At 38.6% G+C, this 25,346-nt stretch overlaps 5 protein-coding genes across 7 annotated transcripts in view; 2 read left to right on the top strand and 3 right to left on the bottom strand.

The window, feature by feature from the left end:
- Positions 1–2,465: 2,465 nt before the first annotated feature.
- The window catches only part of LOC128019680 (neurexophilin-2), a 32,994-nt gene continuing 10,113 nt past the window's right edge, over positions 2,466–25,346 (bottom strand). The window contains exon 3 of the mRNA XM_052605790.1: positions 2,466–4,511. Coding sequence (XP_052461750.1) covers positions 3,753–4,511 — 759 coding nt within the window. The 3' untranslated portion in view covers positions 2,466–3,752. The remainder of the gene's footprint in view (positions 4,512–25,346) is intronic.
- LOC128019679 (uncharacterized) lies at positions 9,438–12,909 on the top strand. 2 transcript variants are annotated; one of them, XM_052605789.1, is made up of 6 exons: positions 9,444–9,831; positions 10,280–10,944; positions 11,044–11,089; positions 11,617–11,727; positions 11,853–12,129; positions 12,450–12,909. In XM_052605789.1, exons 1-4 carry the CDS (start codon positions 9,784–9,786, stop codon positions 11,629–11,631), a joined length of 774 nt encoding a protein of 257 aa, XP_052461749.1. In that variant the 5' UTR covers positions 9,444–9,783; the 3' UTR covers positions 11,632–11,727; positions 11,853–12,129; positions 12,450–12,909. The 2 variants fall into 2 exon arrangements, with proteins under 2 accessions (XP_052461747.1, XP_052461749.1); XM_052605787.1 differs by lacking the exons at positions 11,617–11,727; positions 11,853–12,129; positions 12,450–12,909 and having other exon boundaries at positions 9,438–9,831; positions 11,044–11,547.
- LOC128019676 (G2/M phase-specific E3 ubiquitin-protein ligase-like) lies at positions 12,658–15,508 on the bottom strand. Its single transcript, XM_052605783.1, has 7 exons — positions 15,284–15,508; positions 15,034–15,136; positions 14,774–14,936; positions 14,528–14,631; positions 14,170–14,314; positions 13,633–13,759; positions 12,658–13,238 (listed from the first exon to the last, which is right to left on the bottom strand). Exons 1-7 carry the CDS (start codon positions 15,393–15,395, stop codon positions 12,943–12,945), a joined length of 1,050 nt encoding a protein of 349 aa, XP_052461743.1. The 5' UTR covers positions 15,396–15,508; the 3' UTR covers positions 12,658–12,942.
- LOC128019677 (G2/M phase-specific E3 ubiquitin-protein ligase-like) lies at positions 15,799–18,631 on the top strand. Its single transcript, XM_052605784.1, has 7 exons — positions 15,799–16,005; positions 16,153–16,255; positions 16,353–16,515; positions 16,658–16,761; positions 16,975–17,119; positions 17,530–17,656; positions 18,051–18,631. Exons 1-7 carry the CDS (start codon positions 15,894–15,896, stop codon positions 18,344–18,346), a joined length of 1,050 nt encoding a protein of 349 aa, XP_052461744.1. The 5' UTR covers positions 15,799–15,893; the 3' UTR covers positions 18,347–18,631.
- Positions 18,380–23,492, bottom strand: LOC128019678 (uncharacterized). Of its 2 annotated transcripts, XM_052605786.1 has the most exons (6): positions 21,458–21,867; positions 20,345–21,009; positions 20,200–20,245; positions 19,562–19,672; positions 19,160–19,436; positions 18,380–18,839 (listed from the first exon to the last, which is right to left on the bottom strand). In XM_052605786.1, exons 1-4 carry the CDS (start codon positions 21,503–21,505, stop codon positions 19,658–19,660), a joined length of 774 nt encoding a protein of 257 aa, XP_052461746.1. In that variant the 5' UTR covers positions 21,506–21,867; the 3' UTR covers positions 18,380–18,839; positions 19,160–19,436; positions 19,562–19,657. The 2 variants fall into 2 exon arrangements, with proteins under 2 accessions (XP_052461746.1, XP_052461745.1); XM_052605785.1 differs by lacking the exons at positions 18,380–18,839; positions 19,160–19,436; positions 19,562–19,672 and having other exon boundaries at positions 19,744–20,245; positions 21,458–23,492.

Here is a 25,346-nt window from a genome sequence, read left to right on the forward strand (position 1 = left end):
GGACAATTCAGTTTTGTCTTTTGTTCTTTTCTTTTCTTCTTTGTGAATCGGATGGTAGGAGGCCGTCAGTGCTGAAAGCCAAAAACGTGACACTCCATTTTTGAAAGAAACAAAAGGTTGACTTTTTTTTGAAGAATTTGTCGTTTTCATATGCATACAAATGATGCAACACTGGTCTATACATCAGAAAGCTTTTTATTGAATATGATGATGTATTAAAGCTTGATGAAATGAAACGTATCACAGGATGTAATGTTTTGATTTATTGACCTTGCAGGATTTTTTACTGATTGAAGAATGAGTGTTTTATATGGTTATAAAAACAGAGGATATGCAGATGGTTCACTACAAATCTCACATATACTGTCAGGATATGTTTCATGGTTAAATTTGTGAATAAAAGTAATAAATCAACCCTCTATGGTGCAATTTTTCAATATGACATCATACTTTTCCCTTCACTGTAACAATTTACTATAACAAATGTTTGAAATAAAAGGACATTTTTTAAACAATAATAATAATAATATATTGTTTTTAAGCCACGTAACATTTAAAACTCTAATCCACAGAAAACCATTATTGAAGGAGAATTAACTTGTTTTTTAGGGAAATATGTAAGTATAAGTAATAAAGGTGGGCAATGATTTAAAAAAGAAAGACAAGAAATTATTCACAATGTAAAAATATATATATCCAGGTCATATAATTGGAATATCATCAAAAATGTCTATCAGTGATTCAAGAACCACCATGCACAGACGTATGCAAGACATGGGTTTCAGCTGTCGCATTCCTTGTGTCAAGCCACTCTTGAACAACAGACAGCGTCAGAAGCATCTCACTTCAAAAAGGACTGGGCTGCTGCCGAGTGGTCCACAGTTACAGGTGCTGGTCATATAATTAGAATATCATCAAAAAGTTGATTTATTTCACTAATTCCATTCAAAAAGTGAAACTTGTATATTATATTAATTAATTACACACATACTGATATATTTCAAATGTTTATTTCTTTTCATTTTGATGATTATAGCTGACAACTAAGGAAAATCCCAAATTCAGTATCTCAGAAAATTAGAATATTGTGAAAAGGTTCAAAATTGAAGACACCTGGTGCCACACTCTAATCAGCTAATTAACTCAAGACAAGATTCGCAAAGAGTCAGTGCTTCAAGAACCACTACGCACAGATGAATGCAAGACATGGGTTTCAGCTGTCGCATTCCTAATGTGTCAAGCCACTCTTGAACAACAGACTAAAGACAAAAAGGACTGGACTGCTGCTGAGTGGTCCAAAGTTATGTTCTCTGATGTTTGGAAATCAGGGTCCCAGAGTCTGGAGGAAGAGAGGAGAGGCACACAATCTATGTTGCTTAAGGTCCAGTGTAAAGTTTCCACAGTGATGGTTTGTGGAGCCATGTCATCTGCTGGTGTTGGTCCACTGTGTTTTCTGAGGTCCAAGGTCAACACAGCCATATACCAGGAAGTTTTAGAGCACTTCATGCTTCCTGCTGCTGACCAACTTTATGGAGATGCAGAATTATTTATCCAACAGGACTTGGCACCTGCACACAGTGCCAAAGCTACCAGTACCTGGTTTATGGGCCATGGTATCCCTGTACTTAACTGGCCAGCAAACTCGCCTGACCTTAAGTATTGTGAAGAGGAAGATGAGATATGCCAGACGCAACAATGCACAAGAGCTGAAGGCCACTGTCAGAGTAACCTGGGCTCTCATAACACCTGAGCAGTGTCACAGACTGATCGACCCGCATTGCTGCAGTAATTCAGGCAAAAGGAGCCTCAACTAAGTATTGAGTGCTGTACATGCTCATACTTTTATATGAGATATACTTTGACATATTTTTATACTTTTTAGTTGTCCAAGATTTATAAAAATCCTTCTTTGTATTGGTCTTAAATTATATTCTAATTTTCTGAGATACTGAATTTGGGATTTTCCTTAGTTGTTTTGAATGGAATTAGTGAAATAAATCAACATTTTGATGATATTCTAATTATATGACCAGCACCCATATATATATATATATATATATATATATATATATATATATATATATATATGTATATATATATATATTTACAAGTGTTTTACAAGACTATTTCTGTCTTTTGTACCTACTGTATGACTTAATTTAATGTGTGACTTGCAATTTCTTGGTGAAATTTACTTGTCATTTCCGAGTGAAAATTGTCTCATAGCAAATCAGTGCAAATGCTTACCATAGAGGGTTAAACGAAAGCTGAAAGCTCTCAGGCATTTTTTTTGAGTTTTTTTTTTCTTTTGTATGTTATAGATATTGAAGACAAACATAAAGCATACAATTTGCTGAAAAAAAAAAATAGCTAGATGGCTCTATATCTACTTGATATATCTGTCAAACACCAAAAGTAAGAAAATTGTTAATGCTAGATTGATAGATTAAGAAACAAATTCATCCTTAAAAGGCAAAATACACACGGTTTTATAGTCACATTTATACACTATTCACAAAAATGCACATGGGATTATAAACTAAATACAATTATAAACAGCTATCTTCATATTGACATGTTCTTGATGGTAACGTTCGTGTGCAGACAAGTAGAGTATCAGTACAATTAATTATCCATTTGATTCTTCACTTAGAGCAGAACTGTGATCCAGATCAGTCACTCTTGAAATGGGAAAAATGAAATAAACAGTCATAATCTTTTTGGCACACACACACACACACACACACACATGGAACCTGAGAATTCCATTTCTGATGATCAGACTGGCATTTCAGCTGGTTCATTGTGACACACTGACATTTGGACTACAATGTGCAAACATAAATTATTCCTTCAAATGATCGCCATATACTGTTTTAAATTATGAAAGATTTAATACAAGGTAGACTTGCATATTGTATTAAATTACCCTCATTTGTGTTTGCATAAACATCTGTATTTTACTCCTTACACATTTTCACTTTTCCATGAACAGAGGACATGAAAGAGTTTGAAGTCACTGGCATGAATAGATGTTTGCTAGCTACATGACTGACATGCTAAATTTCAGTTTTTGGCTCCGGTCCCCTTTGTCATGGTTTGTAAGTGAAATTTCCCACTATAATTAATGTTAATTGGAGCCTGGAAATGTGGATCTCTGCGGCAAGACCATGACAAAGGATTGTTAACCGGCTGCCAGATTCACTAAATCCAGCTGTCCAATGAATTGTGCTCTCATGAGACGTTGCAAATTACTCTTTGAAATTATACACAAATCTCAATTCACACATAAAGTTTTTGTGAAATGCTAAATAACTAAGAGTAATTTGTATGTAATGTCTTTGCTGAATGATTTAACCCCGTTCGCACTTATCTTGACAAATGCTTCACACAATTTAGTGCTGAACAAGAGGCCATTGCTCAATAAAATAAACACATATTAACACACGCATAAACCTTACAATAAAAAGGTGTTTTATGTGTAATCTATTCTCAGTAGGTCTGTGTTTTATTAACATGAGAATTAGTGAAAGATTGTGTTTAAAAAAAAAAAAAAACACAAAAAACTTCACCATTCAGTGGGTTTTTAAAGCCAAAATACAAAAGTGTTGATCAGTTACTTTGCCCTCAAATGTCCTGACTGTCATATCACAAAAGGCCAAGGCAATGCCAATAGTGTAGCCTAATGTGAAACATTTTACACATGCTGAAAATGAGGATGACAGTTCTCACTGTCTAGGATGGACTGGATCTTAACCCGTGGATGCATACGGCATGTCACTGTGATAGTTGTAATCTGGGCAGATTTTCTGCACCAGTTTATAGTCAGTGCTGAAGAAGGCGATGTAGATGCATATGACTTTGAAGGGTTTCGAGCAGAGCCAGGACACGTGGCTCTGGGTGGATTCTTGGTAACACGTGTTGGACGGTTCATAGCTGCAGTGTGAAGTCTTTTTGCTGCGGTCTGTTTTCTGGTACTCGATACGACAGTTGAAAGATTTTGAGTCTTTTGTCTCCAGGGTGGACTGCTGGGGGATCTCAAACTCCACCACCTTGGAAGGCGGCACCAGGCTTACGGAGACGTTCCCCAGGCCCGTGGAGTTGTGGCGGAAATAAACGCTGAACGTGCCGTTGCCGTGGTCCACTATCTTGCCTGTAATGAGGAGATTTAGTTTCACAGTTTTGATGTTGGAGTTGAAGTCACCCCAGCCGAACATCTTTTTAAACTTGCCCGTTTTCACGATTGGTCTGCGTTTAGTCCTGCTCTGCGCCTCTCTGACATCTGTCTGGTTAGATAACCAGTCCCAAGAGTCCTCGATGTTTTCCAAATATGTAATCTCCCTCCTGTTGCTCTTGAACCCAGGGGATCCCCGGGCGAAAAGGCGCAGGGGGTTGAGAATGCGGGGGCTGGCACTTTTGGGGGAGGGGTGCTCCTCATTTTCAACCTCCCCCCAATCCACGAGACCTACCTCTTGAATATGGACTCTTCTGCATGTGACCTTCCAACAACACTGAAAAGCACAAACACACAAAAATGAAAATCCATAATACTACTGTATATTCAACATATATAGCATCTATAACCTACTTTAAAATTATGATCTTTATTTACACTTTCCTTGGCCATGGTTTCAGAATTATTTTGCCATATATTTTTCTCATAGAGGTATAAAAAAAACTTTGTTTCAGAAGGTTATAAGCCATTGACTAAACCAACCAGCTATAAGGTAAATGTTTACTGGAAAATATGCATATTAGGAATAGAATTCCTGAATGGGATTGTTCACCCAAAAATTTCAATTCTGTAATTAATCACTCACCCTCATGTCGTTCCAAGACATTTGTTCATCTTTGGAAAACAAATTAAAATATTTTTGATAAAATCTAAGAGCTTTCTGACCCTGCATTGACAATAATGCAACTGACAAGTTCAAGGACCAGAAATATAGTAAGCTCATCATCTGTATATTCTGGTTCAAAAGAGTAAGTCTGGACAAAAAATGGCAAGTCATCCTCTCTGTTAAAATCTTCAGACATGTTTACGAAGACTGTTTTAAGTACAGCGTAGGTCTTCTTTTGCTTGTAAACAAGGTGCATCTCATCCGGGTTCTAAGTCAGGACGCCGGCTCCCGCGTCAGCAGCACCACATGCATGGTACTCGCCTGATCGCATAGCAAAGACTGACACGAGAGAGAAGAAATTGTTGAATAAAGTCATTATTTGTATTTTCTTTGTGCACAAAATGTATTCTCGTATTTTCATAACATTACCAAAAATTTTAATAACATTACATAAATATCTTAAAGGGATATTCCATCCCAAAATAAAAAAAATTTCAGTAATCACTTACCCGAATGTCGTTCCAAAGCAAAAAAAACGTTGTTCATCTTTGGAACACAATTTAAGATTTTTGGACGTTGACCATGTAATTTACTTGGCAGTCTATGATACAGTCTCAAGTCTCCCAGTTTTCTTCCATAATATCTTTTTGTGTGTTATTTGTTTTCGGAAGATGAACAAAGCTTTTACAGGTTTGGAACAACATGGGGTAAATGATTAATGACAAAATTTTCATTTTTGGGTGGATTATCCCTTTAATTTTTGTTACAAAGAATAACAAAGGTCTTACGGGATTGGAATGACATGAGGGTGAGTAATTAATGACAGAATTTAAATTTTTGGGTGAACTATCCGTTTAAGTATTTAAGTTGCATTCCTGTCGATCAGTGGTATTCAGGTTAAAGACTCAGGCAGCAAAACGTCGATCGATGGTTTTGTTTTCGCATTATTTTTACAGCGGAAGTTTGAGGCGGCTGACCCGGCGCATGACACATGTCATAACCAAACTGCATAGCTGTCATCTGTGCTTAAATCATAGCTTTAATTTAGGTTGCCGTATAAAGAGTAATGGTGTTAATCTTAAAAATCTTTTAATTTGTAAATAAAAATTATCAAATCATGAATAGTTCTATATGATGATATATTTGTACCTTTAGTTAAAAAAAAAACATCCAAATGATATGCAAAGGGTAAACATGAAATTATTTCTGCAGTACACTGCAGTGCTGATCCCATGTGCCAAATAACCTTTTTGCTCCAGGATTGAGTTCTGGTCCACTTAAGATAAAGTCTTAATAATTTGTAGAAATAAGCCAAACTAGTTTTGCTGGTAATTAGCACAGGCTGCCATCCTGAGGCATGGCTGAGAGGATCATTTGCTGAAGCAGATGTGAAAGTAGGGCTGTTTGAAATCGCACAGACGAGCAACCCTGTATTTTCTCTATAATTACTAATTTTGCTGTAAGCTTAACAGCAGCATATGAGAACTCAGTCAGGAAAGGACTACATTCATGAAGACATTATTATCTAAAATGGTCCAGAGCATATCAGTATTTCAGAGGCTGTGCTTTATCAAATATGGTTAAGAATCATATGTAAACAAAATAAAATTTCTGTTTATCTGTGTAAACTTTAAAATGGATGTAAAATGTTGTTGTCAAATAATGAAACAGCTTGAGAACATCATGCACAACATTATAAATGATGCAAACAGCCAGTAATAGCCCAGTAATTTGAAAATGTCCTGTATAATGTGAAATCAATGTGTCTCCCATGGATTGGGGAGTCTGTTCACCTATCATTCTTCACAAAACTTAATTAAAGGGGTTATATGAAGCGATTTCAATTTTTCATTTCTCTTCAGAGTGTTAAAAGCTCTTGGTGCATAAAGAAGATCTGTAAAGTTGCAAAGACTACAGTCTCAAATCCAAAGAAATATTCTTTATAAAAGTTAAGTGTAAACCACGCCTACATAAAATGGCTCATTCAAACGCCCCAACATGTCTACGTCACAGTGTGGGAAGATTTGCATAATGCCGCCCAAATGTTCATGCAAAGAAAGAAGGCATAACTTTTATTCTCCCTGTTCTTTCTGCTGCCATGTTGTGGAGACGCTGTGTTTCATTGTGAACGCGAAACTACTTACTTACTAGTTATATTTACAACACTGTTCCAGAACAGTTCAACCGAAATGTACAGATGTGTGCTGCACATTTTATGAAGGATGAGGACTGTTTCCTGAACCAGTAGCCTACAATGCATCTGTGGCACAAAGAGTGTTCTATAAAGTGGGGCAGTTCCAACTTTGCAAGGACAGTCTGCCGCTTCTGACTCACAGCCTGTAAGTAAGTTATTATATTTAAAGATTTTTGCCACTGATGATTCAAACGTGAGTTTTGAGCAGTGTAGAGTAGCACTTGTTGTTTGTTGTTTCTCCAATCACAAACGCAGACATGGTTTTATGTTTACACAGTGTGATACGTAACGCAATTTGTAAAAAGAGAGTATAAGTCATAATAATCAGTAATTATGTCCCCACTGGATGCAACAAATGCCTCGTTTGTAATGGGTTTTATTGGTTTTGTCTCATCGTGCTGGGAGACGGCGTCTCAGTATGTTAAGGGGGCATAACATTTCTGTTACACACTTGAGGTATTCAGCCAATCACAGCACACTGGATAGCTGGCCAATCAATGTACACCTTTCTTTTTCAGAATGATAAGCTTTGTAAACATCTTTGGGTTTCAGAAAGGCGGGGCATAGAGGAACAAGAATAATCTAAAATCTTAGAATACATTTAAAATCTTAAACTGCATTTGCAGATTGTATTACACCAAATATACAAAAGAATGTTCTTTTTAGCAACATCATATGACCCTTTCAGACAACACTTCCACGTAAAAACAGAGAGTGAAAGAATGCAGTGTAAATTTCCATGATGAATTTCTGGGCTGCAGGTGAAACTTTGCAGCATCTTCGGAAAGTCCACTGAACAAAGATTGAAGATAACCCCCAATGTTTTTTTTTTTTTTTTTTTTTTTTGTATTTGATGAAACATTTATTCACTTTGGAGTCCCCCTGGTCTTGTACAGTATGATATTTGGTAAACTAGAGCACTCATATCTCTGTTCTCGCTCTTGGATGTGAGTCACTTCATTTTTCATTTTGCAGGACTCAATGGCTTGACAAGGGAGGATGAATACCATTCATAGTTAGAGAAATTGTGGTGAGAGACAACTTTAGGTGAAGCAGGAAGGAGGTGATATTGCTAATGTGAAAGCAGGTAAAGGATGATGAACAACTAGGGAAATTTTTATGACAAGTAGAGGGATCACAGGCAAAATAAAACGCTTTACTGCCTTGAGAGAAAAAGGTTGTGCTAACAATCGGCCCCAAATCCTTTCCCTTTCTACCTCTCTCTCTCTCTCTCTCTCTCTCTCTCTCTCTCTTTCTCTCTCTCTCTCTCTTTCTCTCTCTCTCTCTCCTTCACATAGGGTGGCAATAATTCTACAAATATTTGTAATATGTTTGATGTCTAACCCAAGGTAAAAACTAAAGCTGTGACTTTGATAGAGGTAAGGCATACAAGGTTTGCTGGGGGGAAATCTGAGGACTATAGACCCTTTTAGTGGCGAAGTCATAATTACATCACAACATTAGCTGGAGACAAAACAAAGGGATAACTGGAGGTGGCCAATATAAACCAGCACATAAGTCAGCTATATAAGGAGCTTAAAATGTCATCTTGTTTTGTTGTTGAGTGTCAGAATCGACGGAGTACAGGCTCCAATTTGAAATTTTATTGCATACCTGCTGCCATTCCTCGACAAAAAAACAAAAACAAAACAAAAAAACGATGACAGCTGTGGTTAAAATTAATATACAAGCGGACTGGTCAGAAACGCTCATCAAAAATTCATGCGTTTGCAGTGCACACTTCATATCTGTTCAGGTTAAATAAAGTATTGTCTTTTGTTGATATGGATTATGGTTTGGTTACAAGTCTAAAGATTTCTCATGCATGTTCACCTAATCAGAAATTGGGGAACTATCAACCAGCAGCTAAACATAAAGGAAACCCTTTGTGTCATCTCGCTTTTAACAACTGTCATAAGTGCAATTGTAGTGAGATGAAACAGGGAAGGCTCATGTTATGTGACAGGTGTGTTAGATATATCTAACTGTTATTTGATAAAAAAAAATCATAAAACTGTTCATTGCAAATAAAATCAGATGAAATATCCGCCTCCAAATAGTCCCCCTACAGTCCACAGCAATAGATTTTACAATTGAGTTTGTGTCCATATAGTTTAACATTATATATAATATAAAAATAAACATACATACACGCGCGTGTGTGTGTGTGTGTGTGTGTGTGCGTGTGTGTGTATACAGGTTTATCTGGTGTATGATGACAAATTGTGTATAACATATTATTACAACATGAACATGGTTTGAGGATACTTCCTGTGTCCTTGTAAAAGACAAATGTGTTTTTTTATTGATTTTTTTTACTAAACTTACGAAAGTTTGGTGTGAGGGGTAGGGTTAAGGTAAGGGGATAGAAAATACAGTTTGTATAGTATAAAAACCATTACTATGGTGTAAGATCACTTTCAAAAAGATGTATGCACAACTTTAAGCATTCATATTCGTATTTTTAAACATTTGTGCGTAAATTAACTTAGTCACGCAAAATTACGTTTTCATACACGTGAGTCAATAAAATTACATTTGTGTTTTTATGTGAGTGTGACTCTAGAAGCCATGACTGTAAACATTCACGAGTACAACTCTGATTTCTACGACTACGAATTCTTCACTATGAACACAAATTCAAGTTTGTGGGTACGAGTAAAGAACAGTTGAAATGACGTCACTGCCGTCCCAGGGCAGGTAATCGAACCTCGATTCCATCTAACGCGCATGCGTCAAAGGTGAAAGATGGCTAACAACAGACCTGAGGCTGCCAACCTAGGCTCAGCATCACAGGTAAAATAAATAACGTGTTTATTCAACATTTTTTATACGATTTTACTATTTTGATAGCACTTTATAATGATATACATTTCTGCAACTCATAGACGTTATTGCTTTTGCTTGCAACCTATTTACTCGCTGTTAACTAGTGCTAGACGACGTTAGCGTTGATGAAGTGCTCTGTGTTAAAGTAACGTTATAGTTAGTGATGTTAGAACTAAACTGCTCTGTTATCATATGTTTAGCAATGTCGACCAAATCAGTAATGAACAGACGAAGTAATTGCTTTAGCTTGCAAAATAATGATAACGTTAACTTAGTTACGCCTATTAGTTTGCAAACATACTTCAGTTGTAATGTTTTGAATGTCTATTTAGCCTAACGTTACATAATGTTGAATTGGTACGGCTAAGGTAACGGTACCATGTATTGCATCTAATATGTATTTTGGCATTTACAGGGACCACTGGCTACTCAGTTACTGCAGCGTCTGGAATCAAGGATCACTGACACGTTAAGTCAACCATACTTTAATTTGGACTACTTCCAGTACGTTGTAAATCAGGAAGCCTTTATTCTGACATCTGCATCTAGCATTTTAAACATCCCAGCTGAAATTGTGGAGTGTCTTTTATCCCTTCAAAGAATGATCCACGCAGCTCTTTCCCAAGAGAGTCCTTGTGTTTTTATTAGAGAAGGAGGACGCGGCCGACCAAAATTTTGTTTTTCTGAGGAGCTGCTGTCCCGGCTCATTGACATGCCCTTACCAGTGTCTTGTATCGCCAACCTGCTGGGTGTCAGCCAAAGTACAATTTTCCGGCGTATGCATGAACTCAGGTTGTCCACAAGACTTACATACAGCAGTTTATCTGACAGTGAACTGGATGATGCTGTCATCTCCATAAAAACCAGGATCCCAAACGCAGGATACAGAATGGTTAAAGGTTGTCTCCAATCAAATGGACATAGAGTTCAGTGGAATCGCATCAAGGAGTCCATGCACAGAGTTGACGCTCCAGGAATTTTGGAAAGAATGACACAGCTGGGTTGCATCGTCAGGAGGACATACTTCGTACAGCGGCCTTTGTCATTAGTGCACGTGGACACTAACCATAAGCTCATAAGGTAAGATATTCATTTATTTATGTACTTTATTATGGGTGTTGAGTTAATGTAGCTCTTTTCATTGACTGCTCATTGTCATCTCATCCTTTTAATTTCAAGGTACAACATCGTCATATTTGGAGCAATAGATGGTTACTCAAGAAAGGTGCATCACTTTTTTTTTTTTTACTGCTTTTATTATAGTGCTTTATTCTTCCTGTATATGTTTGTGTTCATGTATTCACTGTTGATAGACTGCATATGGGTCCGTCCGTATTATTATTATTATTATTATTTTTTTTTTTCATTTTTGAATCCAAAACGTATAATGACAAAACCAAATTCAAATAACTGTCTGATTTTGGTTTTTGCAAATTCATTTTTTCGTTTCTCCATTGAATTAAGACATTAAGAAAAACAAGACAGTTGGGTCAGATGAAAAGTAAAAATATCAAAATAAAGGACAACAGTAGTTGATTACATGCAGTTTAATATTGTGCATTTATCCATGTGCACAGCAAAAGTCACGTTTAATGAGCAAATTTTTGGTGCATTACATTTGGTAATATACTTTAACCTAAGTCATTATTGTGTGTGCAGTAGGCAATGTGAGTATATTTAAACGTTTGCAGATTCACTATATGAAACTCTGTTGTCTGCATTGTTGTAGCATTTCCCCTATTAATTTTCCAGGGTCAGGGGAGATGAAGGCGTTGAAAATGTCGCAATTGCTGAAACCATGTTCAGTGTTAAAGGCACCGGAAGAGGGAGCTTCATCGCTGGGCGAAGCGTACACAACCAAAGGTTAAAATGATAATTTACATAATCTACAGTATATTCATAGTGAGAATGTTAAATCATTGTTGGAAAGTATTTTAAGTAAGAATGATTACTTTTGAGTTGAATAAGGCCTGTTATTTCTTATTTAGGATTGAACGCCTATGGCGAGATGTCTGGACCTCTGTCACTCATCTGTACTATGAAGTTCTTCACAGTCTAGAAGAAGATGGCCTGTTGGATTTGTCAGATGCTGTCCATCTGTTTTGTGCCCATTATGTGTTCCTTCCGCGTCTGGCAGAGACCCTTCACACATTCACAGAAGGCTGGGACAACCATCCCTTACGATCTGAAGGTGGACTCACCCCTAACCAACTCTGGGTTATGGGTCACATGCAGAACCCTTGTGACGCAGATGAAGATTTGCAGGTTTGTTGAAGCTATCTCTCAAAGTGCAGTTCAAATGTTTTCAACCTGAAAGTGTCGATTTAGACTTATATAAAAAGCTGAAATTTAAAGTTTTTGAATGGTGTCAATAACTCTTGAAGAAAGTTATTGAATAATAATATAGAAGTATGTAAGAGTAGTGTGTTGCTTCACTTAAGCACACAATTAGACAGTCAACTGAGCTTAATTTTGATTTTCATTTCCTTTAGTCACTGCACTAGGCCTTTGTATGTCAATGTGTGCTTGGCAGTGTTTTCAAATATTTCTAAATGTTGTTTCATACAAAATAACATTATTTTCAGAACACGGAGCTGTTTGATGGTGTGCCTGAAGAACCTTATGGAGTTGAAGTCCCAGAAATTGAGTGCCCGCTGACTCCAGCTAGTATGGAAACTGTACAGTCCATGATCGATCCCTCTGCATCGTCAGAATCATTTAGCAGAGACATTTATATATCAATGGTTCAGTGCATTGAAAGTCTATGTGTGACACAAAGAAACACCTAAGATATAAGCAGTCCTTACAAAAGATTTAATGGAATGAAGTTGAACATTTGCAAACAGACTGCCAGTTACAAAAGGCTTGCTGTGATATTACTTCATTTTATCACGGGAGTAACAGTGAGGTAAAAAACTAACTCCTCATTCATTTTGGTTTTAAAGTGAACCATTAATAACAGCAAAACAATGGTTTTGTAACAATGAATAAAGTTATTCACAGAAACAAGAAAATGGCAAATAAAATGGCAATAAAACAAAACAATTCAATGCCTATTTTGACTTATGCAGTTACTTGTTACACCCTGTCAAAAGTTTGCCCATGGCATATTGCTAATGTCATAATGTTTTTGAATTCACTGAATGTTTTCAGGTGTGCTGAGGGAAATGTGACTGTACGACTGCAGGCGCTGACAATAGGAAAACAAACAGTGTGCTGTGTGTCACAGTCATGGTGGAATTTCACATTTATGACAAAGTCCTTCTTTTCACTAGGCAGAAGGGGCTTGTGTCCCTGTCCGGTGAGCCACTGCATGATTCGTCCAACAGTCAAACTTTCTGGAGCAATACTGTTGTTGCTTGGGCCATCTTGTTCTTAAAAAAAAAAGAGATTAAATGTAAGTCTGGATAACTAAAGGAAGGCAGCATCTTTTTAATAGTTTTTCAACTTGATACAATTAGTTAATACAATCCCTCAATTAAATCAGATTAACATGTTAAGCATAGCCCCTTTTTGGGTTGGGAGCAGGGGGTGTTAAAAGCCCTGGCTGTCTGTAAAATTTCATGAAGCAGTGTTATTCTAGAGGTCATAATATTAAATTTCACATTTTACATCAAGATTCTGCAAAAGATATATTAAGGCTTGTGAATTTATTGGAGTATGTAAATTCATAGCTAGCCATTTCCACTGTGCTGTATAAAAATTACTGCAGGACAGCAGAAGAAAAGCTTACTACTTCTATATTATTAAATATTGGCTAAAACACACCAGAATCCTCAATTTCCTGAAGGTAGTCCTGGAAAAAGTTCATGATATTTGTTTCCATGCGGTGTTTGGCAGAACCAATCTCACTGAAGACAGGGCGGCTGTTCTCCAAAATGAAGACTGCATCTACCTTTAAGAAGAAAATACATTTCAGTCTGCATTCAACATAGTAATTCTTGCAGAAAAAATAAATGCTTAATTAAAAGCAACCAGAAACCCATGTCGAGCTACTAGGACGTGTTGTTACAATCCCTATGAAGAATCTGCACTTTTTTTGGAACGAATCCCCACATCCTTGAGGAGCCTGGTTGTTAAAATGACTACAAACTCTCCACATCCAACCTCAGCAGGAAGCACCCGAGTATGCCAGCCGTACAGTTCTGCCTCGGCTGCTAGTTCTGTGTACTTCTGGCTTTTCCATTCATATGCTTCCCCAACGGCAACCTCCCATGGTACTGTAAGCCCCAATATGTACAGGGACTTCTCTAAGTTGACCACAAAATCAGGTCTGGCCTAAGAGTGTCTGAGACAAGAATGTACCTTATCATCTTCCCCTGTAACAAACAGTGGTTGGCAAAGGTCTTGATGGGTATTCATGATCTTTGGTAGTTCATAGAGCTGCAGGCCTTTTCTGAGCTGGTCGAGCATCGGGATGAGTCTCATGGTGGAGTGAAGTATAACAGCTCTAATAGACAATATAAAAGTGTTTCATCAGGAGATTCTACTTTTGTGGTAAAACTGTTTACTGTAGGAAAAAATATATAATTGTTAAATTATAATTTGGTGACATTTAAAAGTGGTTTCACAACATAGCTTTGCAAGAAAAAAATCCAAATCAAGTCACAAATTGTTGTACAATACTCCCTTGCCATAATGAAAACCAAAAATGTTAATATACCTTATTATGCTGTCCCTTTTATCCACAGACACGATTCCAGTGTATCCGCAGGTCACAATGTCACCAATCAGGTCGCTGATGTTGTCATCATTGGCGGTGTTTATCTGAAAGTCGATTGGTGTTAAGTGAAAGTTGTTCTCATTGCATAATTGTGCTCTACGGTCAAACAAACAACTCACTAGATTTGTGCAATCCATGTCATAATGAAGTTAATACTATTATTGACCGTGATAAAATTGGACTTACCTTTACAATTAGCTGTGAAAGTTCCAAATCTGTGACATCACTGGCAGACACTTGAATGCTGTCAGAGTCACCAGAGCAGAGATAACTGAAGCACCATTCACGCAGGAAGTTAGGGCAAGGTCCGCCTTGTGCCAGACTAGCTGCCATGACTTCTCCTGCAGTCCTAATAAATGGAATAATTAAACAATTGCATATAAACTAAAGTAGTACTGCAATTAATACGCTTAAAGACAACATGCAAAAAGAACTTAATTACACACCTGAAGTAATTACAGTCCAAACTGTTAAGGCAGTAAACGGGATTCTTCCCTTTCTTATCTGGACCTTCAACAAAGAGTCTTTTTTCTATTTCTACCAGCATTTCTGGAAAACAACAAATACATGAAATACAAAAGGTCTCTTCAAATGTTCATTTTTTCATCCAATCAGCATTTGAGCCCATTGCACCACCAAAGGCCCCCTGTTGACATATATGTGTCTGATTTAACAAATATGGACATACACCTGTACCTGTGAGGAATTCTTTGGTAAGGGCACCATTATCAATGCCTGCCTCGGCAAAGAATGTGACCTTAAGTCTACATTTGGGTGAGGTCTTCTTCTGCCGTTGCCACTGTTGCATGCCTCTGTTGTAGAGATCAGTTCGCGACACACAGATGGAAAATGTGTTTGTCTCATCAACTTGAGAACCGATCCAGTTCAAGATATCCTCAGAACTGAAAAAAATAAATAAAAACAGACATTGAACATTTGAATCACAACTAAATCTATGAGTGGTTTTATGATTTCATAGGTGGTTGCTACTGTCTCTCAGGGTGGCCGTTAGGCCTGGTACAATACTTGCACATCCTCCTATACTGGTGACATTCTCAGGAGTGAGGTGAGGCTTCAATGCAAGTCCAAACGGGTAAATGTCTTAACGGCCACCCTGAGAGACAGTAGCAACCACCTATGAAATCATAAAACCACTCATAGATTTAGTTGTGATTCAAATGTTCAATGTCTGTTTTTATTTATTTTTTTCAGTTCTGAGGATATCTTGAACTGGATCGGTTCTCAAGTTGATGAGACAAACACATTTTCCATCTGTGTGTCGCGAACTGATCTCTACAACAGAGGCATGCAACAGTGGCAACGGCAGAAGAAGACCTCACCCAAATGTAGACTTAAGGTCACATTCTTTGCCGAGGCAGGCATTGATAATGGTGCCCTTACCAAAGAATTCCTCACAGGTACAGGTGTATGTCCATATTTGTTAAATCAGACACATATATGTCAACAGGGGGCCTTTGGTGGTGCAATGGGCTCAAATGCTGATTGGATGAAAAAATGAACATTTGAAGAGACCTTTTGTATTTCATGTATTTGTTGTTTTCCAGAAATGCTGGTAGAAATAGAAAAAAGACTCTTTGTTGAAGGTCCAGATAAGAAAGGGAAGAATCCCGTTTACTGCCTTAACAGTTTGGACTGTAATTACTTCAGGTGTGTAATTAAGTTCTTTTTGCATGTTGTCTTTAAGCGTATTAATTGCAGTACTACTTTAGTTTATATGCAATTGTTTCATTATTCCATTTATTAGGACTGCAGGAGAAGTCATGGCAGCTAGTCTGGCACAAGGCGGACCTTGCCCTAACTTCCTGCGTGAATGGTGCTTCAGTTATCTCTGCTCTGGTGACTCTGACAGCATTCAAGTGTCTGCCAGTGATGTCACAGATTTGGAACTTTCACAGCTAATTGTAAAGGTAAGTCCAATTTTATCACGGTCAATAATAGTATTAACTTCATTATGACATGGATTGCACAAATCTAGTGAGTTGTTTGTTTGACCGTAGAGCACAATTATGCAATGAGAACAACTTTCACTTAACACCAATCGACTTTCAGATAAACACCGCCAATGATGACAACATCAGCGACCTGATTGGTGACATTGTGACCTGCGGATACACTGGAATCGTGTCTGTGGATAAAAGGGACAGCATAATAAGGTATATTAACATTTTTGGTTTTCATTATGGCAAGGGAGTATTGTACAACAATTTGTGACTTGATTTGGATTTTTTTCTTGCAAAGCTATGTTGTGAAACCACTTTTAAATGTCACCAAATTATAATTTAACAATTATATATTTTTTCCTACAGTAAACAGTTTTACCACAAAAGTAGAATCTCCTGATGAAACACTTTTATATTGTCTATTAGAGCTGTTATACTTCACTCCACCATGAGACTCATCCCGATGCTCGACCAGCTCAGAAAAGGCCTGCAGCTCTATGAACTACCAAAGATCATGAATACCCATCAAGACCTTTGCCAACCACTGTTTGTTACAGGGGAAGATGATAAGGTACATTCTTGTCTCAGACACTCTTAGGCCAGACCTGATTTTGTGGTCAACTTAGAGAAGTCCCTGTACATATTGGGGCTTACAGTACCATGGGAGGTTGCCGTTGGGGAAGCATATGAATGGAAAAGCCAGAAGTACACAGAACTAGCAGCCGAGGCAGAACTGTACGGCTGGCATACTCGGGTGCTTCCTGCTGAGGTTGGATGTGGAGAGTTTGTAGTCATTTTAACAACCAGGCTCCTCAAGGATGTGGGGATTCGTTCCAAAAAAAGTGCAGATTCTTCATAGGGATTGTAACAACACGTCCTAGTAGCTCGACATGGGTTTCTGGTTGCTTTTAATTAAGCATTTATTTTTTCTGCAAGAATTACTATGTTGAATGCAGACTGAAATGTATTTTCTTCTTAAAGGTAGATGCAGTCTTCATTTTGGAGAACAGCCGCCCTGTCTTCAGTGAGATTGGTTCTGCCAAACACCGCATGGAAACAAATATCATGAACTTTTTCCAGGACTACCTTCAGGAAATTGAGGATTCTGGTGTGTTTTAGCCAATATTTAATAATATAGAAGTAGTAAGCTTTTCTTCTGCTGTCCTGCAGTAATTTTTATACAGCACAGTGGAAATGGCTAGCTATGAATTTACATACTCCAATAAATTCACAAGCCTTAATATATCTTTTGCAGAATCTTGATGTAAAATGTGAAATTTAATATTATGACCTCTAGAATAACACTGCTTCATGAAATTTTACAGACAGCCAGGGCTTTTAACACCCCCTGCTCCCAACCCAAAAAGGGGCTATGCTTAACATGTTAATCTGATTTAATTGAGGGATTGTATTAACTAATTGTATCAAGTTGAAAAACTATTAAAAAGATGCTGCCTTCCTTTAGTTATCCAGACTTACATTTAATCTCTTTTTTTTTTAAGAACAAGATGGCCCAAGCAACAACAGTATTGCTCCAGAAAGTTTGACTGTTGGACGAATCATGCAGTGGCTCACCGGACAGGGACACAAGCCCCTTCTGCCTAGTGAAAAGAAGGACTTTGTCATAAATGTGAAATTCCACCATGACTGTGACACACAGCACACTGTTTGTTTTCCTATTGTCAGCGCCTGCAGTCGTACAGTCACATTTCCCTCAGCACACCTGAAAACATTCAGTGAATTCAAAAACATTATGACATTAGCAATATGCCATGGGCAAACTTTTGACAGGGTGTAACAAGTAACTGCATAAGTCAAAATAGGCATTGAATTGTTTTGTTTTATTGCCATTTTATTTGCCATTTTCTTGTTTCTGTGAATAACTTTATTCATTGTTACAAAACCATTGTTTTGCTGTTATTAATGGTTCACTTTAAAACCAAAATGAATGAGGAGTTAGTTTTTTACCTCACTGTTACTCCCGTGATAAAATGAAGTAATATCACAGCAAGCCTTTTGTAACTGGCAGTCTGTTTGCAAATGTTCAACTTCATTCCATTAAATCTTTTGTAAGGACTGCTTATATCTTAGGTGTTTCTTTGTGTCACACATAGACTTTCAATGCACTGAACCATTGATATATAAATGTCTCTGCTAAATGATTCTGACGATGCAGAGGGATCGATCATGGACTGTACAGTTTCCATACTAGCTGGAGTCAGCGGGCACTCAATTTCTGGGACTTCAACTCCATAAGGTTCTTCAGGCACACCATCAAACAGCTCCGTGTTCTGAAAATAATGTTATTTTGTATGAAACAACATTTAGAAATATTTGAAAACACTGCCAAGCACACATTGACATACAAAGGCCTAGTGCAGTGACTAAAGGAAATGAAAATCAAAATTAAGCTCAGTTGACTGTCTAATTGTGTGCTTAAGTGAAGCAACACACTACTCTTACATACTTCTATATTATTATTCAATAACTTTCTTCAAGAGTTATTGACACCATTCAAAAACTTTAAATTTCAGCTTTTTATATAAGTCTAAATCGACACTTTCAGGTTGAAAACATTTGAACTGCACTTTGAGAGATAGCTTCAACAAACCTGCAAATCTTCATCTGCGTCACAAGGGTTCTGCATGTGACCCATAACCCAGAGTTGGTTAGGGGTGAGTCCACCTTCAGATCGTAAGGGATGGTTGTCCCAGCCTTCTGTGAATGTGTGAAGGGTCTCTGCCAGACGCGGAAGGAACACATAATGGGCACAAAACAGATGGACAGCATCTGACAAATCCAACAGGCCATCTTCTTCTAGACTGTGAAGAACTTCATAGTACAGATGAGTGACAGAGGTCCAGACATCTCGCCATAGGCGTTCAATCCTAAATAAGAAATAACAGGCCTTATTCAACTCAAAAGTAATCATTCTTACTTAAAATACTTTCCAACAATGATTTAACATTCTCACTATGAATATACTGTAGATTATGTAAATTATCATTTTAACCTTTGGTTGTGTACGCTTCGCCCAGCGATGAAGCTCCCTCTTCCGGTGCCTTTAACACTGAACATGGTTTCAGCAATTGCGACATTTTCAACGCCTTCATCTCCCCTGACCCTGGAAAATTAATAGGGGAAATGCTACAACAATGCAGACAACAGAGTTTCATATAGTGAATCTGCAAACGTTTAAATATACTCACATTGCCTACTGCACACACAATAATGACTTAGGTTAAAGTATATTACCAAATGTAATGCACCAAAAATTTGCTCATTAAACGTGACTTTTGCTGTGCACATGGATAAATGCACAATATTAAACTGCATGTAATCAACTACTGTTGTCCTTTATTTTGATATTTTTACTTTTCATCTGACCCAACTGTCTTGTTTTTCTTAATGTCTTAATTCAATGGAGAAACGAAAAAATGAATTTGCAAAAACCAAAATCAGACAGTTATTTGAATTTGGTTTTGTCATTATACGTTTTGGATTCAAAAATGAAAAAAAATAATAATAATAATAATAATAATACGGACGGACCCATATGCAGTCTATCAACAGTGAATACATGAACACAAACATATACAGGAAGAATAAAGCACTATAATAAAAGCAGTAAAAAAAAAAAAAGTGATGCACCTTTCTTGAGTAACCATCTATTGCTCCAAATATGACGATGTTGTACCTTGAAATTAAAAGGATGAGATGACAATGAGCAGTCAATGAAAAGAGCTACATTAACTCAACACCCATAATAAAGTACATAAATAAATAAATATCTTACCTTATGAGCTTATGGTTAGTGTCCACGTGCACTAATGACAAAGGCCGCTGTACGAAGTATGTCCTCCTGACGATGCAACCCAGCTGTGTCATTCTTTCCAAAATTCCTGGAGCGTCAACTCTGTGCATGGACTCCTTGATGCGATTCCACTGAACTCTATGTCCATTTGATTGGAGACAACCTTTAACCATTCTGTATCCTGCGTTTGGGATCCTGGTTTTTATGGAGATGACAGCATCATCCAGTTCACTGTCAGATAAACTGCTGTATGTAAGTCTTGTGGACAACCTGAGTTCATGCATACGCCGGAAAATTGTACTTTGGCTGACACCCAGCAGGTTGGCGATACAAGACACTGGTAAGGGCATGTCAATGAGCCGGGACAGCAGCTCCTCAGAAAAACAAAATTTTGGTCGGCCGCGTCCTCCTTCTCTAATAAAAACACAAGGACTCTCTTGGGAAAGAGCTGCGTGGATCATTCTTTGAAGGGATAAAAGACACTCCACAATTTCAGCTGGGATGTTTAAAATGCTAGATGCAGATGTCAGAATAAAGGCTTCCTGATTTACAACGTACTGGAAGTAGTCCAAATTAAAGTATGGTTGACTTAACGTGTCAGTGATCCTTGATTCCAGACGCTGCAGTAACTGAGTAGCCAGTGGTCCCTGTAAATGCCAAAATACATATTAGATGCAATACATGGTACCGTTACCTTAGCCGTACCAATTCAACATTATGTAACGTTAGGCTAAATAGACATTCAAAACATTACAACTGAAGTATGTTTGCAAACTAATAGGCGTAACTAAGTTAACGTTATCATTATTTTGCAAGCTAAAGCAATTACTTCGTCTGTTCATTACTGATTTGGTCGACATTGCTAAACATATGATAACAGAGCAGTTTAGTTCTAACATCACTAACTATAACGTTACTTTAACACAGAGCACTTCATCAACGCTAACGTCGTCTAGCACTAGTTAACAGCGAGTAAATAGGTTGCAAGCAAAAGCAATAACGTCTATGAGTTGCAGAAATGTATATCATTATAAAGTGCTATCAAAATAGTAAAATCGTATAAAAAATGTTGAATAAACACGTTATTTATTTTACCTGTGATGCTGAGCCTAGGTTGGCAGCCTCAGGTCTGTTGTTAGCCATCTTTCACCTTTGACGCATGCGCGTTAGATGGAATCGAGGTTCGATTACCTGCCCTGGGACGGCAGTGACGTCATTTCAACTGTTCTTTACTCGTACCCACAAACTTGAATTTGTGTTCATAGTGAAGAATTCGTAGTCGTAGAAATCAGAGTTGTACTCGTGAATGTTTACAGTCATGGCTTCTAGAGTCACACTCACATAAAAACACAAATGTAATTTTATTGACTCACGTGTATGAAAACGTAATTTTGCGTGACTAAGTTAATTTACGCACAAATGTTTAAAAATACGAATATGAATGCTTAAAGTTGTGCATACATCTTTTTGAAAGTGATCTTACACCATACATTACGCCTATGGATAGTCGCCTTAATTTTTTAATGTTTCTTAAAAGCCTCTTATATTGTCTGTAAATTGATAACGTATTGTACAATGTGTCAGTCACCCACGCTGAAAACTGGCCTAGTGACAGCGTCATAATATGACATCCACAAAATGTGAAAAGAATCAGTCTAGACGTTCAGCATTATGGAGCAAGCTGTCTGCCAGTCCCTGGGGTGGACATATCTTTTACGGCTTGACATAAAGGTAATTGTCTTGGTGACCAGAACTAGCCCTCTACAAAGTTATTAAGAAGTCAGGGACATCTCAGTGGCGGATCATGGATGAGGATGCTGTTGAAATGCATTTGCTTCGTCTGGTAGTAGCACACCACTGATGGCTGTGATGGTTCTCCAGCCCTGAGGCATGAATCTGTTTGGATGTCAGACCTGCACTTTCTTGTCATTTTCCATCTTTCTTTTACTGTAAAGGCCAATGACGAGTAGTAGACTGTACACCCTAGTACACTGTGATTAAATACACAACACACAATATCCAGGCCAAACTTTCTGTTGCACTACGCACATAAAAGAGCATTTGTTTTAGACAAGTCACCTATAATTCAACCAAACTGGAGTTTCTTGTTAAACAGTACTGAACATGGCAGCAGCTGCTTCTCCATTACACCTTTCCAGCCCACTATTCCTCTCCAAAGTCTCTACCATTTTATTCCTATCTTTGTCTCTCTCTCTCCCTCTCTTTCACTTCATCTCTCCCACTGTTTCTCATGGCATTTCATTTGTAATGATTCACACAAAGAGCAATTTTAAGAGAAGGTCCCAAAGGCCTGGAGGAGGCAGGTGGGGGCCTGAGTCTACACACAGCCGCAGACTAGATTGCTACCCTGATGGTTGAAACAGCCGTAGACCCGAAACACATCACTCTTAATCAAGAGCCGGGCTGCTAACAAATGGCAGGTGTTCAGTGGAGAGGATCAAAGAGGAGATCCTCACCCTCAGCCGGGACTGATCGCTGTAGCACTGTACGCTGTGCTGCATGTCTAATGCCATATAATCCCCCCTGTCATCAGCACCTGACCCTTACGGCACAAAAACGCTCACGCATGGCTGCCTCAGTCACCGGACCCTTAAATCATCCGGTCAGAACTGTAGCCAATCAGAGATAAGATCGCTTTCAATGACTTGCAATTACAGTGATATGAGGCCAATGAAATGCATGCTTGCACATTTGTATGGATTTCCGCATTACAATTTAAATTCTGAACATTTCAAAACTCATGCTCTTTAAAAAGATGAAGTAAAAAAGAAGGATTAGAAGACTAACATGTGCCAGTTGTATTTCAGTACTTTCATTTTCTCTGTTTAATGTCTTTGATAAGAGGGTCATGATGCTGTTATGTATCTCATAAATGTGGATATTTAATCTTTTTATCAACAGCAACTAAGTGCTGTAAAGCAGAGGTTCACAACCAGGGGTCCAGGGCCCACTAGGGGGCCTCATAATACTCACAAACTAACTTCAGTATGACTTAAATGATGACAAAACAATATTAAAATCAGCTAAAAAAAAAAGAGAGATGTTTTATTTTAATTCACTCCCTAAACAACTTTTTCTTTAAAGAGCCAGGGTTCCTAGCTGGTCTTGTTCTTGTATACTGTATGTAGTATCCTAATTTTAAAAACATCAAAATTGCTCTTGAAACTTCTGTAATTATAATTATGAATAATTCACTGAAATGTAAATTCAAAAACGTATGTTTATCTACAGTATGGACACTTCCAGTTGCAAAAAAAAAAAAAAAAGATAAAGAAAACGTCTCAGGTTACAAATGTAACCTTGGTTCCCTGAGAACAGGGAACGAGACAATACGTCAACGACGCTATGGGGAACGCCTCAGGTGTGACAGGTGTCTGAAATCAAATATCAACTCACAGCAATCATGCTGACCGGCGACAGCCGTGAATCATCAGCTTGAATGATTAGCGTGCGACCTGGATATAAAAAGGGCGCCTTGAAACCATGACAATATCCTTTCGTCTGAAGGGACTGTTTGGCAGGCAGACCCTGAGGCATGGCTGGGAGACGTATTGTCTCGTTCCCTGTTCTCAGGGAACCAAGGTTACATTTGTAGCCTGAGACGTTCCCTTTCGAAGGGAACTTCGACAATACGTCAACGACGCTATGGGGAACGAAATACCCACGCCACCATGCTAAAGGGAGTGCATGCCCAATGGCAGTGACAACTGTCAGAACCAGCATTCAGTGAACACTAGAACCACTCACCCTCAGGTCACACAGGGCTGTCAGTGACAGCACTCCCTACGGTCATAGCCCAAGCTATATGATACCACAGAAAACCTCCATAAACATAGTTTAGTGAAAGGTCTACCTGGGCCTGCTCAAGGGCCTAGGACCACAACTTCAACTTCTTAGAAGGGGTCCCTTCTAGGGAATGAGGCTAGGGAACCCGAGGGAACCCCAGCCAGTCACTATTCAGGGGAATGTACCACCTGAAAAGCCACCAGGCAGGCCTGACCTGGTGTCACTACATAAGACACTACAGACTGGCCACTTCCTGTCTGTCCGAAGACAGAGCCTCTGGACACTTGCCTTTAGGAAGGCATCCAGCCCGAGGAACTGCGGAGCAGGCAGTGAACCACTCGGCCCGGATCTCAGAGACGGGATATCCTGGAGAGTATGACTCAGCGTAGTGCTTTACAACCCTTGCCAGCGAGGGGAGTTTCTCTACTCGATCCACGGATCTACCCAGTGTTTGTGTTTCAAAAACACTGAGGAGGCCTGTGAGGGCCTTAGGACTGATCTAACTGGGAGGCCTCATGAGAGGCCTACGACCGACGGACCAGACTCAGGAGACCACATACTCACATTGACCCTCAGTGAGGGGAGCATAAGATCTACCTGGTAGGCAACCAGGCTGTAGCAGGATAAAAAGGTTCCAGGAGGGAACCCGTAGCAGAGAATAAAAACTTGAGCCGAGCCAGGGCGCAAACTCAACCCCAGTAGCTGCCTGATAAGGACTGCTAAACTGAAAGTAAGTGGCCACTAGCTTACGAAACCCAGCATCACCGTGAAACTACTCCCAGGGAGACCTGGAGAAGCCTACTACCTGACAACCACAGTATGTGGGAGCTCACCTTCAGAGAGGCCTGGTGAAGCCTGCTATCTGATAACCACAATATGTGGGAGTTCACCTACAGAGAGGCCTAGAGAGGCCTACTACCTGTTACCAGATAACCACCTAAGTGGAAACTGAAAGTCATTTGGAACTCAACTCCAGGGAGGCCTGGTGAGGCCTACCACCTGACAACCACAGTATGTGGGAGCTCAACTTCAGGGAGGCCTAGTGAGGCCTACTACCTGATAAACACAGTGCAGGAAAGCTTACTTTCAGGGAGGCCTGGAGAGGCCTACTACCTGAAAACCATAGCTGATAGTGAGCCAGACTGGCAGTCCAGTTGACTGTCTTTGGGGCTTTGCC

This window comes from Carassius gibelio, chromosome A9, assembly GCF_023724105.1.
Source record: "Carassius gibelio isolate Cgi1373 ecotype wild population from Czech Republic chromosome A9, carGib1.2-hapl.c, whole genome shotgun sequence".
NCBI classification, from domain to species: domain Eukaryota; kingdom Metazoa; phylum Chordata; class Actinopteri; order Cypriniformes; family Cyprinidae; genus Carassius; species Carassius gibelio.

Coding starts and splice junctions, on each gene's coding strand:
- LOC128019679 (XM_052605787.1), top strand. CDS start 9,784: ATGGCTAACAACAGACCTGAGGCTGCCAACCTAGGCTCAGCATCACAG. Junction 9,832..10,279: donor ACCTAGGCTCAGCATCACAG/GTAAAATAAATA, acceptor TGGCATTTACAG/GGACCACTGGCTACTCAGTT. Junction 10,945..11,043: donor ACTAACCATAAGCTCATAAG/GTAAGATATTCA, acceptor TTTAATTTCAAG/GTACAACATCGTCATATTTG.
- LOC128019676 (XM_052605783.1), bottom strand. CDS start 15,395: ATGCAACAGTGGCAACGGCAGAAGAAGACCTCACCCAAATGTAGACTT. Junction 14,632..14,773: donor TTTCACAGCTAATTGTAAAG/GTAAGTCCAATT, acceptor ATCGACTTTCAG/ATAAACACCGCCAATGATGA. Junction 13,239..13,632: donor TCAGGAAATTGAGGATTCTG/GTGTGTTTTAGC, acceptor TTTTTTTTTAAG/AACAAGATGGCCCAAGCAAC.
- LOC128019677 (XM_052605784.1), top strand. CDS start 15,894: ATGCAACAGTGGCAACGGCAGAAGAAGACCTCACCCAAATGTAGACTT. Junction 16,516..16,657: donor TTTCACAGCTAATTGTAAAG/GTAAGTCCAATT, acceptor ATCGACTTTCAG/ATAAACACCGCCAATGATGA. Junction 16,762..16,974: donor AAAAGGGACAGCATAATAAG/GTATATTAACAT, acceptor ATTGTCTATTAG/AGCTGTTATACTTCACTCCA.
- LOC128019678 (XM_052605785.1), bottom strand. CDS start 21,505: ATGGCTAACAACAGACCTGAGGCTGCCAACCTAGGCTCAGCATCACAG. Junction 21,010..21,457: donor ACCTAGGCTCAGCATCACAG/GTAAAATAAATA, acceptor TGGCATTTACAG/GGACCACTGGCTACTCAGTT. Junction 20,246..20,344: donor ACTAACCATAAGCTCATAAG/GTAAGATATTTA, acceptor TTTAATTTCAAG/GTACAACATCGTCATATTTG.